We start from the raw sequence: 13,341 nt of genomic DNA on the forward strand, positions 1-13,341 counted from the left end.
TAAAGAATGAGCTGGACAGTTGAGGTGGTAGAATGAGTGTGTGGTGTTTGTGGGGCCCCTCCCTAAGGGCCAGGATTAAGCCTTCTGTCCCCTCACACAGCGAGCCATGAATGAGAATCTCCTGGGAGAAGTGTGTATGAATGCTTAGGAGGAGAACTCAGATAAGAAAAACACCCAGTTAACATTTTCTGCACTCGAGTTTGGTCTCCCTAGCTATGCTCTTTGGCCCATAACAACCCACAGCATTTCTTTATTTTCCTTAGTAAAATTCTCTCCAGCAGGTTGGTGGCTAGAGAGAATTGTATGGAACAAGAAGTGAAGTGGAGGGTGTGTATGATATAATGACGTAATGGGAGGGCAGATAACGAGATGGCAAGGCCAGTGGGTATGAGATCGAGGGATAGGAGGCCCCACCCAGCACACCTCAGCAAGGCCACAAGTCTCTAGTCTAATAGTAGAACCCACCCTTGTCTCAGGTCTTCCACCTCTCTGCTCCAAGGCTGTCTGTCTTCAGCATATGTGAGGAGCACTTAGGCTACATCACCGTGCCATGGGCCCATGTGTGGGTTCGGTGGGCCTGAACTAGCGGGGAGGACTTCCTTTCTTTCAGAGAGAGCATCTTGGACCTTCCTTCCCTTCAGATGGCTTCTTGGATGTGCAAGGCCACCCTACCTTTTCTGAGTGTGTTCCTGATTCTCTGGAGCCAGATGCCAGAGGTCCAGGGACAAGAATTCCGATTTGGGCCTTGCCGAGTGCAGGAAGCAGAGGTGCGGGAACTGAGGAAGGCCTTCTGGACCTTGAAGGACACTGTGGTGAGCGCGACGTGGTTCTGAACCCACTCATGTAGTTACTGTGGATATTGCTGTTGTTGAATTAGTTCTCTAAGTGCAACAGAATGAAACACCGACCGCTCCTGTGCTGTCCTCACCAATATCGTTTTGTTGGGGCCCATTGTTGCAGACCTGGTGTCAATCTATCTTGTTGAGGGTTTTCCTCTCTCCTTTTGCTTTACAAAGCATGACATCTTTCTTCAGAGTCTGATCCCTCCTAAAAATGTGCCCAAAGTACATGAGATGAAGTCTCATTATCTTCACTTCTACGAAGGATACTTAGATGATCTATATTCCAAGATACTTTTGTTCATTCTTCTAGTAGTTTATGGTATAATCAACATCCTTTGCCATCATTTGCCATTCAAGTGCTAAAGAGCAATGATGTCAGTCTAGAGACTAAGGTGTGCCTGATCCAGACCATGGTCTTTGCAATTACTTGATATGCATCAGAGAGCTGGAGAGTGCTAAGGATGACAGAAGAAGAATCAATGCCTTTAAGCTATGGTGCTGGAGAAGAGTATTGAACATATCATGGACTGCTAGGAGAACGAACTAGTCTGTCTTGGAGAAAGAGAAACCAAGTTTCTCCTTGGAGGCTAGGATTTTGAAATTTCATCTTACATAATTTGGGCATGTGACCAGGAAGGACTAGTCTTTGGAAAAGGACATCATGCTCGGAAGGGTGGAGGGACAGCGCAGGAGGGAAAGATCTCAGATGAGATGGATTGATACAGTGACTGGGGTAATGGGGGTAGGTGTGTTGGAAACAATGAGATTGGCTCAGGATAGAGCAGGGTTCAGAGCTCATAGGGTTCCTATGATGGCACATAACAACAGCAACCAGAGTTGAAATGTATCAATTCTTCTTCAGACTTCCTTGTTCATTACCTAGCCTTCACATGCATTGGAGGCAATCAAAAAAGACCATGGCTTGAGTCTGATGCACCTTCTTCTTCTTCAAATCTTTGCTTTTCAATACTTAAAAAATTCACAGCAGATGTGCCCAAAGCAATAGTACATTGTTTGATTTCTTGACTGCTGCTTCCATGACCGTTGTGGATTCAAGCTAAATGAAACCTTTGACAATTTCAGCACTTTCCCCATTTGTCATGTCCCCAGCCATGGGGGTCCTGTGGGCAGAGGTCAGTCCTTCATAGTGGGGAAGCCCTTTGCAGCTCAGGAAGCACACGCCTCAACAATAGCTCAATGAGATCAGACAGCATCATGAGCCCATTTTACACATGAGGAAATAGAGTCAGGAATATGTAATCAGTCTATATAATAAAGACAATAGAGTTCAAGGGTGATAAAGAATGCATGATGCATCCAGGCTTCATCTACAACCCAGGGGGGCCCGAGACACCCCACACCCCAGAAGTCATGGACACTCCTTTGAAACCTACTGGGGCCGTCAGCTCTTACTTTGCCGGCTCTTCCTGAGTACACAGGCTTTGGCTGAAAATGGAAAGCATGGCTTGTCCTGAGCTCTGATGCCACAGTGTGTGCAGAGCAGCCATGGATTTCTCCAGATCTGAAAGGGCTTCAATACATGCTCTCACGAATGCCTTGAACTCTAGATGATGAGCCAGATGGCAAGGGTAATGGCAAAAGAAGAAGAGTCATGGGCAGCCTGGGGAAAGGCGAGCCCAGACTCGGGGACAAAGCCCTTAGGTGTGGTCTTGACTTTGGAATGAACTTGGGCAGTAGCTTCCTTGCTGTTGCTCAGTGCAACCGCCTTGACTTTGACTATGTACAGCAGGCGGAATCCTTAACTGATTCTACACCCTCCTCACAACCTCATTTTGTGCTTGAACCCTCTGTTGTGGACACTGTATCAATCCCTCTTGTTAAGTATCCTCTTCTCTTTCATTGATTCTTCACCTTTCCAAGCATAATGTTCCTTTCTAAAGACTGGTACCTACTGACAACATGCCCAAAGTACGTGAGATGCAGTCTCACAATCTTTGTGTCCAGGGAGCACTCTGGCTGCATTTCCTTCAAGATGGATTTGTTTGCTTTTGAGGGCAGTCCAAGGTCTATTCAATGCTCATCAACACCACAATTGAAAGGCATCGATGATTCTTCAGACTTCCTTTTCCATTGTCCCATTTTCCCATAATTATGTAGCAATTGATCCCCTATCTACCCTCTAACTCAGCTTCCTTATTTGCTCAAGAAAGAGGTGAGACAAATGGTCCCCAAGGCCCTTCCTTTCAAGGATTCTTTGACTCTACCCTAAAGGCTGAAATGAGTGCGTGGGCCTTCACGGGCAGGAGGTACGAGTGACCACCTGTGGAATCGTTATTATAGCGGCCCTCGCCTCAGCTGACTCATGCCTCCTCCATAAAACCGAACAGAACCCTGCTCAAGCTTGCGCCGTCCTCACAGTCTCTGCAGTGTTTAAACCCACTGCTGTCATCACTGTGTTGATCCATCTTGTAAGGGTCTTCCTTTCCTTTGCTGACCCTCTGTTGTTTCCAGGGATGATGTCTTTTTCCAGGGACCTTGTTATGGACTCCACAACAATGAGCTTGTAGGATGTGGTTGTTATGTATGTCGGAACCAACTCACAGCTGACCCTTCAGTGGGCTTTCAGGGGCTGTAAACCCACGAGAGATTGCCCATCTGTCTCCCACAGAGCAGCTGGTGTGTTTGAATGGAGTTCTGGTGGCCACTAGAACACCAGAGCTTAGCCTGTTGAATATGGAGCCAAAGCCCGCCCTTAGTGAGCCTGTTGTGCATTGTAGAGTTGGACCCTGCCTGTAGCTGACCCTCCAGCAGGTTTTCAGAGGCAGTTAATCACACAGGAGGAGATTGCCCTTCCTTCTTTGGCGAAGCAGTTTGTGGATTCAAACTGTGTGCCTTCAGGATTGCAGAGCAGCTTCTTACCACTAGGCCATCAAAGCACCCTTTAGTGAGTCTTGAGTAGGTCTAGTTCCTCCAAAGGAGCTCTGGTGTGTTAGCGGGAAGGCACTGTGCTGCCACCCAAAAGCAACGATTTGAATCCACCAGCTGCTTCATGGGGGAAAGATTGGCAGTCTCCTCCTGTGTGATTTATTGCCTCTGATTACTCACTAGGGGGTCAGCTTTGAGTTAGTTTCAGTGAAATGGTGCATAACAACAACAGCAGTAGCAGCTCCTAGTCTCTAATGACCACATGGTCAAAGGATTCAAGCAGGTCCTTCATTAAGTTCATGTTCAAGCTCGACGATCTCCTGAGATCGCATTTCCCCTTGTGTTCAAGCTTCATGCTTTTCTACAGCTGATTTCTAAGTCTCAGGACCCTTATGCCTGCTCCCCAGGGTCTGGCCCCGCACAGCCCTCCGTGAGTGCTCGTTTGCTCTGTCTGGGCTCTGAAATCTCAGAATGGATACATGTAGGGAGTGGTCTTGGGGAAGCAGGGTTGATTTCTGTGTTAACTTTCAACCTGAAGACATCTTCTCTTTCTGTTTCCACAGCAAGCTCAGGATCACAACACAAATGTCCGACTGCTGAGGAAGGAGATTCTACAGAATGTATCGGTAATTAGACTTCAGAGAAGATGGAGTGTGTGTGTGTGTGTGTGTGTGTGTGTGTGTGTGTGTGTGTGTACACACGTCTGCACGCACAGGTGGTCCGTTACGGATGAAGAAAAGGATTGACTAGGGGGAGGTAGTCTGACCTTGACTTTTCTCAGTCAGTGGGCACCTAGAACTTGGTGGTTAAGAGAGGAAGGAGAAGAAATGACGATAAACTAGAACACATGTCCTGAAACACAGGACTGCATCCTGGAACAGGGTTCACTATGTTGCCCTTGGAGTGACCGGGTGCTCACTGACTGACTAAAGTCAAGGTCACTGTCGTGGAGTCAGAACTTACTCTCAGCCACCAAGTACTGGGTACTTCTAAGGGTCCATGACCCCTCCCCCAGCAAGCCTTCCTCCTAGATACTAGATATGAGAGCATGGTAGAGAAGAATATTAACAAGCTAGGGAGTCAGCAGTTTTGAGAGCTGAGCCTGATTGTTGGTGGTACCTTGGGCAAGTCCCTCTCTGTGGACCTGGGGCTTCTACAAAACCAAACCACTGCGTTCTGTGGTCCTAGATGTCTTCCTCAGATCCAACGTCGATCATCATCATCTCTTAGACTCTTGACTGCAGGTGGATTGCCCGGTGAGCAAAGTTAATCATGATTAACTTTGATTAGCTTAGGTGCTTACTTATGAATCTGTGGTAAACAGTCTTATGTGGGATGTGGCAAAAAAAATATGAAACTGTTCACTACAGATTCCCAAGTAAGCCCATGTTTAACTGGCTTGCTGGATAATCTGACACCACTGCAGTGGGCTCCACAGTAATCCAGACTCTTCTCCAGGACGCTGAAAGCTGCTACTTCATCCACTCTCTGCTGAAGTTTTACCTGAAGACTGTTCTCAAAAACTTCTATAGTAAGGCAGCTGAACTCAGGATCCTGCCATCATTTTCTGCTCTCACTAACAACATTATGATCCTCGCTATGAAACTGCAGCGCAGTGTGAGTAAAGACAGGCCTTGGGAAGTTGCGTTTTGAGAACTCTCCCTGCCCCCCATTCCCTGGTGCTGGTTTTTATTCCACAAAAGGGGACCATGGGCTGCCCCAGAAAAAAAGTAGAGATCTTAGATGCCAACGTTCCTGGGTGCAAGTCTCAGCCTGCTTCTGACTAGCTGGGTGACCCTTCTGAAGGTGCTCTGAGCTTCAGTGTTTCCCTCACTGGAAGGATTGCTGTGAGACTAAAGGCGGCATGGACCTGCCACGTTGTCAGAGTCCAGAGTCATGATGGATGAGTGGGGGAAGCCTTACTAAGCCTGTTCAACATTAGGCACAACTTCTTTTTTTTCTCTATTCCCAGGAGGGAGGTGAGAAGTTCTCCAACACTGAGAATGCACAAAGCCAGTTTCTGCAGTTCCGAAAGGCATTTAAACAGGTAATCAGGCTTAGGAGGTGGGAGCTTGCCTAGACCAGACCTGTCTGCCTCCCAGATGAGGGTGCTTTGGAGCTCTGATGCAGAGTTCATGCAGGGCTTGTTGGAAATATACTTCAGTTATATGTTCACATCAATGAGCATGTGCTTTGCATTGTTGTTGTTAGGTGCCACCGAGTAGAATGACTATGACTCATAGCCACCATAAGAACAGCCATTCTGAACCCTCTCCTGTCCTGTGCTGTCCTTGCTATCTCTGAGACACTAGAACCCATTGCTGAAGTCACAGTGTCAATCCATCTCCATCTTCCCTTCCTTCGTTGACTCTATCTTTCCAAGCATGATGTCCCTTTCCAAGGAATAGCCTTGCCTAGCTACATGTCCAAAATACGAAAGACAAAACTTGGTCATCCTTGCCTCCAATGAGAACTCTGGCTTCACCCTTTCCAGGAAATGCCCGTTTGGTTTTTTTGGCAATCCATGCACTCTTCTCCAGCACAACTCAAAGCATCAATTCTTCTCTGTCATCCTTATTCCTTGTCTAGCTCTCTGATGCATAGCAGGTGATTGAGAAGACCAGGGCCTGAATCAGGAGCACCTTAATCTTCAACCTGACCTCATTGCTCTTCAGTATTTTGGAGAGGTCCCTGACTAAAGAGTTGCTCAATGCAGTATGTTGCCTGATTTTCTGACTGTTGGCACCAGATGTGTTGATTGTTGCCTTAAGGGCTTATTTCTCTGTTGGTTGAAGTGTTATTATATACCCCTATAGGAGATTTTAGGAGTCCCTGGTTCAAGCAAACAGCTTACAGAAGGTATTGATTTTCCAATCAACAGTTCATACACATTATGCTCCATGCCGTTGATTGTAACCCCCCCAGTGTAACAGCATTCACACTTCCTGCCTGTTTGCTGTTTGTGCTTACTTTCTGTCCTGGCCCTTCCTGCCTTCTGAGCGTTCCCGCTAGGCAAATGCTGTGCTTTAAATCCCAGATAGTTGATTGTTCTAAGGAGTGAGTACCTCCTTGTTATTACAGACCTGTCTGTTGTTTCGCTGAGGGAGGCCTGATGGCCTAGTTGTAAGAAGCTGTGCTGCCACTCTAAAGGTCTGTGGTTCAAATCTACTAGCTGCTTTTTGGGATAGAGACAAGAAATTTCCTCCTTTGTAATTTAGAGCCTCTGAAAACCCACTGGAGAGTCAACTATGAGTTGGTTCATACCACAAATGGCACATAATAACAAGAACATTGTCTGACCTACATTATGAGCTGATTCTGATTCTTGTAACTAATACAGCGGACTTTTAACCCTCCTTTCCCTGCAGATGGACAGAGAGGCGGCTCTGATCAAAGCTGTCGGAGAGTTTGACATTCTCTTGACCTGGATGGAGAAATTCTACCAACACTGAATACCTAGACCAGGACACCTTCTTTGTTCCATGTCATTTCAAAGGGATGTCTTCTCCTATGCTCTTCTCTGGGTCACATCACACCCTCCACCAGGGACTTTCTTTTTGGCTGGAGCCCATCCTCAAAGGCTTCTTCTTCAAGTGGTCCCAGCGACAGCCAAGAAAGGCTCCCTTAGATGCTGTGAATAACCCACAAAGCAGATTCTCCTATTTATTAGACCTCTATTTAATTATCATGATGTTTTAACTGACGTTGTATCTATTTATGAGACTGTACTTTCTGCAGAGACAGTCAGGAAGAGTTGCCATGTTTCCTCTGTGTCCCCGACAAGATCTGCCACACTGCGGGGGCAGGAATGGGAGGGTCAGTGAATAATAAACTGAATTTCCAGCCTGGTCTCTGTATGGTTGAGGAACAATGAGGCATGCTGGGATATGAAATTACACTTCAGGACATGAAAGCCACACTGGCCCAATGTCTGAGGGGACAGTGAACTGGAATGGGGCTAGGGGGGTGGGCTGAGAGGTAAAAGGTGTCTTTAAAGTGCCTGGTCCGAAGCACACTCCCACTAAGCCTTGTTCGGGGCCTGCGTGCCCACCCCACCTCCCCACCCTTCCCTGTGTGTGTGCTCCTTTTGTTATCCTACTCGGTTTTTCCTTATTTGCCACTTGAGAGGCCGCTAGTGTCAGAGTGACATTGCTGAGGCTGTCGCTGTGCACCCACAGGCTGTTCAATCTGTAATGACACTCCTTACTGACAAATGGCAGCCGAGCACTGGTCAGGCAGCCTTTCCATTCTGTTCCTGGACAAGTTCCCAGTGAAGTTGAGCTCCATGTCTGGGAGTTGCTTTCTTCCAATTAGAAGACTCACACTCTCTACTGCCAAGATCAAGATGAACTAGGGGGTTGTCATTGTTGTTATTATGTGCCATCAAGTCACCTGCACCTCATAGAGACCCTGTGTACAACAACCCTGAACCATGCTCTGTCCTGTGCCAGTCTTATTGTCTCTGACACACCTAACCCCATTACCCCAGTCACTGAACCAAGCCATGTCATCCAAGTCTTTCTCTCCTGTGCTGTCCGTCCACCCTCCCATGCATGATGTCCCTCTTCAAGGATTGATCACTCCTTGTGACATACACTGAACTGGGTTGTTGACTTAAATCTACAGTGTCTGAGTGACCTTGCTCCAAAACTCCCAAATAGATTACAGGTTGGCAGGAAAGTGTCTCTTCTATGACAGAAATGTTATTTCAGAACCCTGGTTCTTCAGGTGTCCCCGACTGCTTCCCACCCCCACACCTCACTCATCTGGAACCAATAGAGAGACAAGGTATGTTTCTGAAAATAGAGAGTTGTCATGATTTGGGCCAAAGGGGCACTAGAATACACCCAAGTGAAGAGGAATTCACAAAGACTGATACCAGGCTATGGACAATGCACACGGAGGGGACACATGCTGTGTTAATGAACGCTGTATTAGAACAGATGAGGGAGAGAAGTGTTTAAAAGGAATATATGATTAGGCATTATAAGACACCAGTCCTGAATAAGAGGTACATTGCAAAGAGGACTGGGGGAGAGGGAGAGGTGAGGGAAGAAATTGTGCAACAATGAATGAATATTAAAAAACAAAAAGAAAAAATTAATTTGATGTGAAAAGGAGTCAGAGGGAGGAAAATGTGCAACAACGAATTAATGAAAACCCAACTTTCCTGTAAACTTTCTTTAAAAATCACAGTTAAAATGAAACATTTTTTTAAAAAGAGAGAGAGAAGAGGACGGCTAGGGACAGCCTCTTTGGATGCATCTAGGCAAAGCACTCTGGAGTCAAAGGAGTTTAACTGGAGAAGTTTTCTGCTTCTTAATCTTGGACTGATCTTTTAGGGAGCTTGGCTTTCATCCCAAACACTGCTGAGAAATCAGCTGGTGCCAAATGCATTGAGCACCAGCAAGCCTGGTTCAGCAAAACTAGAATTTGCTGTTACGTCAAAATAAATTATCCTTTCCAGAGGATTCAAGAGAATGGAAAAGTTTATTAGCAAGGACCAGCCTTAGTAGTAGTAGGAGAAACATATTCCTAGGGAATTTCCCACACCTGCTCCATCTTAGCTTCCTGGATGTACAAGGCAGACCACCTGTCAAACACGTCGCCTTTGAGTCCTCCTAACTCAGAGCAACCCTCTAGGACACTGCAGTGACGTCCTTGAGGATGCCCAAGGCTGTAAATCCTTCTGGAAGGAGACTGCCCCATCCTGTTCCTGCAGAGCACCTGGTGAACTTCACTACTGACTGCTCAGCAGATGAGCACTTTAGTCATTGTGCCACCAGACCGCCACGAAAAAGCTGAGGCTCCTCCATTCATGTGAATTCCAAGTCTAGCAGGGCTCCTGGTGCCATGTGGCTCAAAGCAAGGTAGTAATGGAGCCTGGGATGAAGCACATTGAAGTCACATTCTATAAATCCCACAGGCTGGGAAAGAAGCAGATAGTATTGAAACAAATGTCTTGTGTGCCCAGAGCCCACTTGATCACCACAGGAGATTGCAAAAGTACAGGAAAGGAGTTGGGGCAAGGTCACATCCAGGGGCAGACAGACCGGGAGCTGATACGGGCAGGCAGGCAGGCGGTAGGAGTTGATGGAGTCACCTTGCCAGGTGCTGAGACTCAGCAGACAAGTGAGAGTCATTAGCATAAAGGCCCAGACTCAGGAGGATAGCTAGGGAGGTGAGTCAGGTGGGGAACATTGACATAATCGTCTGAATCAGCATCCTCTGTCTTGGCAGGAGGCTGGCAGCTCTCATATTCACAGCTGGTCGTCAGAGGTGAGGCATGGGCCCAGGGGGCTTCCAGCACCTGGGAATAAACAAAGAGGAACTGTTGGATTTGGGCAGGGCAATTAGTGAAACTTCATCTCACATAGTTTGGACATTGTATCAGAAAGAAAAGAAAAAAAAAACTCCTTAGAAAAGATACCAATGCTGGGCAAAGTGAATAGTCAGAGAAAGAGGAAGACCTTCACCAAGGTGGACTGACACAGTGACCGTAACAATAGGCTCAAGTGTATCAGAGATTGTGAGAATGGTGCAGGAGAGGACACGGCTCTGATCTGTTGTTTATGGGTTTGCTATGAGTCAGAGACTTGATGACACCTAACAATAACTAGGTGAAGTTTCACAGTGGGCAACGGAGACGTGTGCTCGGCTGCTGGCTTCCAGGACGCGGAGACATGGGGGTGGCTGAACTCCAACAAACGGCCCAGCCCTGGGGATTTTCAGGGTGGCACCTCACCCTGCATAACTGGAAAGCACTTTTGATCTGTTGTGGGCAAGAAACGCCTTAATGAGTTCAGGCTCCCCTATGCAGTAGCTCAAGATGCCAAAGGAGAGTCCCCTTAAGGACTAGATGATGTGAGCTGTGGAATAAATATGCATCTCCTAGGGAGTTATTAGGAAGTAGGCTGAGTCATCCCCTGCACCTCTGTAAGGGCTCTGAGAGCCTGTGACGGGGCAGGCGAGTGCATTCCAGGAAGGGGCTGGGCGGTGATGGGGAAAGAGCGGGCCACATGGGGACAGTGGTACTGCTTTTCCCAGACAGCAACTGCAGGATCCTCTACCTTCAGGATGCTCAGTCACCACTCCCTTGCACCTTGTAGTAACTAGTCTCATCAGTTACCTTCCTCGCCCCTAACAGTGGGAAATGAGCGCTTCAGCGAGCTGGTCAAGTAAGATTTGAGGAAGGCCCAGGCTCAGGTGAAGGTCTGCAAGGCTGCAGGGGATACAAGAAACAGGAGCCAGGGTACGGACCAGAGTCAGGCACAGGAGGACAGGAGGACACGTATCAGGCTCATATTTAGCCCAAGCTCTATTGGTAGGTGCTTGCCAAGTCAATTCTAACTCATAACCACCTCATGTGACAGAGTTTTCTAGGCTGTACTGTTACAGAAGCAGGTCATTAGGCCTTTCACCCACGAAGCTACTGGGTATGTTTTCATCGACAACTTTTTTGGTTAGCAGATCAGTGCTTAACTGTTGCACAACCAGTCCTTATTACTTACTCATTGTTATTATATCTGACTCATAGCTGACCCTTATAGTGGGTTTTCAAAGGCTGGGCAAATTTCATGGAAAGAGATCACCATCTCTCTTCCACAAGGTAGCTGATGGATTTAACTGCCTGTCGTAAAGCTGGCATGCAACTTCTTACTCACTAGGTCACCCGCTCTCCTTAGCTCTCTTATTGTTGTTGTTAAGTGCCGTTGAGTCGCAGGCAACTCATAGCGACCCTATGAAGGACAGTCCTTGACGCTTGGGTGCCTTTCATCCTCTCTCCAGGTTCATAGGGTTTCAGAGGCAAGCTATTATGGAAGTGGATGCCACTCCTACTTCCAAGCTTGTTTTAGTCTGGGAGCTCCACCCTGCACTCTGTCTGCATTGGGTAGCCAACCATTAACGTATTTGACACATCAGTGTTATAGTGTTCAGCCTCACAGCAATCACAAGTGACCACGGTATGGCAACTTGTACACCAGGGCTATACGACCTAGAGGAATGTCTGAACAAAAACAATGAAATACAGGCCCGAGGGACGCGGATTAAAAGTCACCCACTTTTGGCTTGGTAGCATTGCTTTCTGTCCACTGACCAACTGATCTCTCTCTCTGTTTAGCTCTCTTAGAATACTGAATTTTGGGTCTCAAAGAGGGCCAAGGAGAAATCCTGAGTATGGGCAAGCCAAAGTCACAGATATTGTTGGCTCATTCTTGACAAGTAGAAATCTTTTGTTGGGGTGGTGTGTGTAGGTAGGGAGTAACTTTGGCCTAGTTGCCAACTGTTGCTGGTATTACTCTCTCCTTTGTTGCTGTGTGGTATAGAGTCAGAAGCAACACATAGTTGGCCTTCCAGCAGGTTCCCAGAGGCGGTTCATTGCATGGGACGAGATTGCCCATCCTTCTCCTGCACAGCGGCTGGTGGATTCGAACTGGATTTCGGAACTGCAGTGCAGTTTCTTACCACTAGGCCACCAGAGTTCACTTTGTAGATAGGTGCAAGTACGACCAGCCAGCGCCTACATTTTCCAGTCTCCCTTGAAAATAGCCATGGTCACATGACTAAGTTCTGACCAATGGGGTGTAAGCAGAAGTGATGCGGCTCTAGAGCTCTGCTCCCCAGCAAACAAAGGGTCTGTGGTTCTAATCCACTAGGTGATCAACAGAAGAAAGATGTAGACCTCTTTTACCAAGTTGGAAAGACTGTGGGACGATTCTTCTCCGCCCTATAGGATTACTATGCTTTGGAAGAGACTTAATAGAAAAGGGTGGATTTTTTTTTTGGGGGGGGTTGTTTTTCATTCTTACCAACCTACATTCCCCCCCCCCAACGAGGATTTTTGAAACATCTACTCCCTTCATCCCCCACCCCCTGCCTCGAAGTTCATTTCAGAGGAAAATAGACTTCCAGCTCCTCATTTGGTGTTTGGGGGCCCAGGGGATCTATTGCATTAGCTTAGTCTACAATCTAATATGAGATGTTTCAGCATTAGAATTCTCATCTGCCATGTGGGAAACTCGGGTTCGATTCCCCACGGATGTAGTCACAACCCATCTGCCAGTAGTTTGCCTGTTGACATGATGATGAGGAGGAGGAGGACGGCACAGGATGGAGCAAGGTTGAGATCCGTTGTTGGTAGGCTGGCTGTGAGTCGTGGTTGACTTAGTGGCACCTGACACCAACAACATAATCCTAAACAGGCTTCAGTAACACTTACAGCCTAAGGACAGCCTAGGAAGGAAGGTCTGGCAATCTACTGAAAACCTATAGATCATAATGACTTAGCATATCGTAAATTAAGGTCTGACTTGACAGAAGTCAACACTTTAATTAAAACAAGATATTCTCCACACTTAGTAATTATTCCCCCTACACCCCGCCTATTCTTAGTGCTTTTGCCATTGCCAGCTGCTTTAGAGAAAGAATTCTTCTTTATAATTTTGTAACAACAAAGACAAATAGGGGGGGAACGCCGCTGCCAGACCGGGGAACGCCGCCACCAGACGAGGGAACGCCGCGAGAGGGACCCGGAAGAGACCCGGGAAGAACAACAGCCAGCCACCTACCGTGGAACTCCAGAGGAGCGAAGACTGTGAGACCCCAGAGGAAC

General features: G+C 47.3%; 2 protein-coding genes across 2 annotated transcripts in view; one reads left to right on the forward strand and one right to left on the reverse strand.

Moving 5' to 3' along the window:
• Window positions 1–641: 641 nt before the first annotated feature.
• On the forward strand, window positions 642–7,180 carry IL24 (interleukin 24). Its single transcript, XM_006887996.1, has 5 exons — window positions 642–812; window positions 4,292–4,354; window positions 5,187–5,345; window positions 5,701–5,775; window positions 7,097–7,180. The coding sequence occupies exons 1-5, from the start codon at window positions 642–644 to the stop codon at window positions 7,178–7,180; spliced, it is 552 nt and encodes a 183-aa protein (XP_006888058.1).
• A 2,690-nt stretch (window positions 7,181–9,870) lies between these two features.
• FAIM3 (Fas apoptotic inhibitory molecule 3) overlaps window positions 9,871–13,341 on the reverse strand; it is a 36,660-nt gene continuing 33,189 nt past the window's right edge. The window contains exon 7 of the mRNA XM_006887997.1: window positions 9,871–10,038. Within this exon, the coding sequence (XP_006888059.1) occupies window positions 9,871–10,038 (168 nt within the window). The remainder of the gene's footprint in view (window positions 10,039–13,341) is intronic.

This window comes from Elephantulus edwardii, unplaced genomic scaffold (genome assembly GCF_000299155.1).
Source record: "Elephantulus edwardii isolate Elephantulus edwardi_28Jun2011 unplaced genomic scaffold, EleEdw1.0 scaffold00063, whole genome shotgun sequence".
NCBI lineage: Eukaryota > Metazoa > Chordata > Mammalia > Macroscelidea > Macroscelididae > Elephantulus > Elephantulus edwardii.

Coding starts and splice junctions, on each gene's coding strand:
- IL24 (XM_006887996.1), top strand. CDS start 642: ATGGCTTCTTGGATGTGCAAGGCCACCCTACCTTTTCTGAGTGTGTTC. Junction 4,355..5,186: donor AGATTCTACAGAATGTATCG/GTAATTAGACTT, acceptor ACTCTTCTCCAG/GACGCTGAAAGCTGCTACTT. Junction 5,346..5,700: donor CTATGAAACTGCAGCGCAGT/GTGAGTAAAGAC, acceptor CTCTATTCCCAG/GAGGGAGGTGAGAAGTTCTC.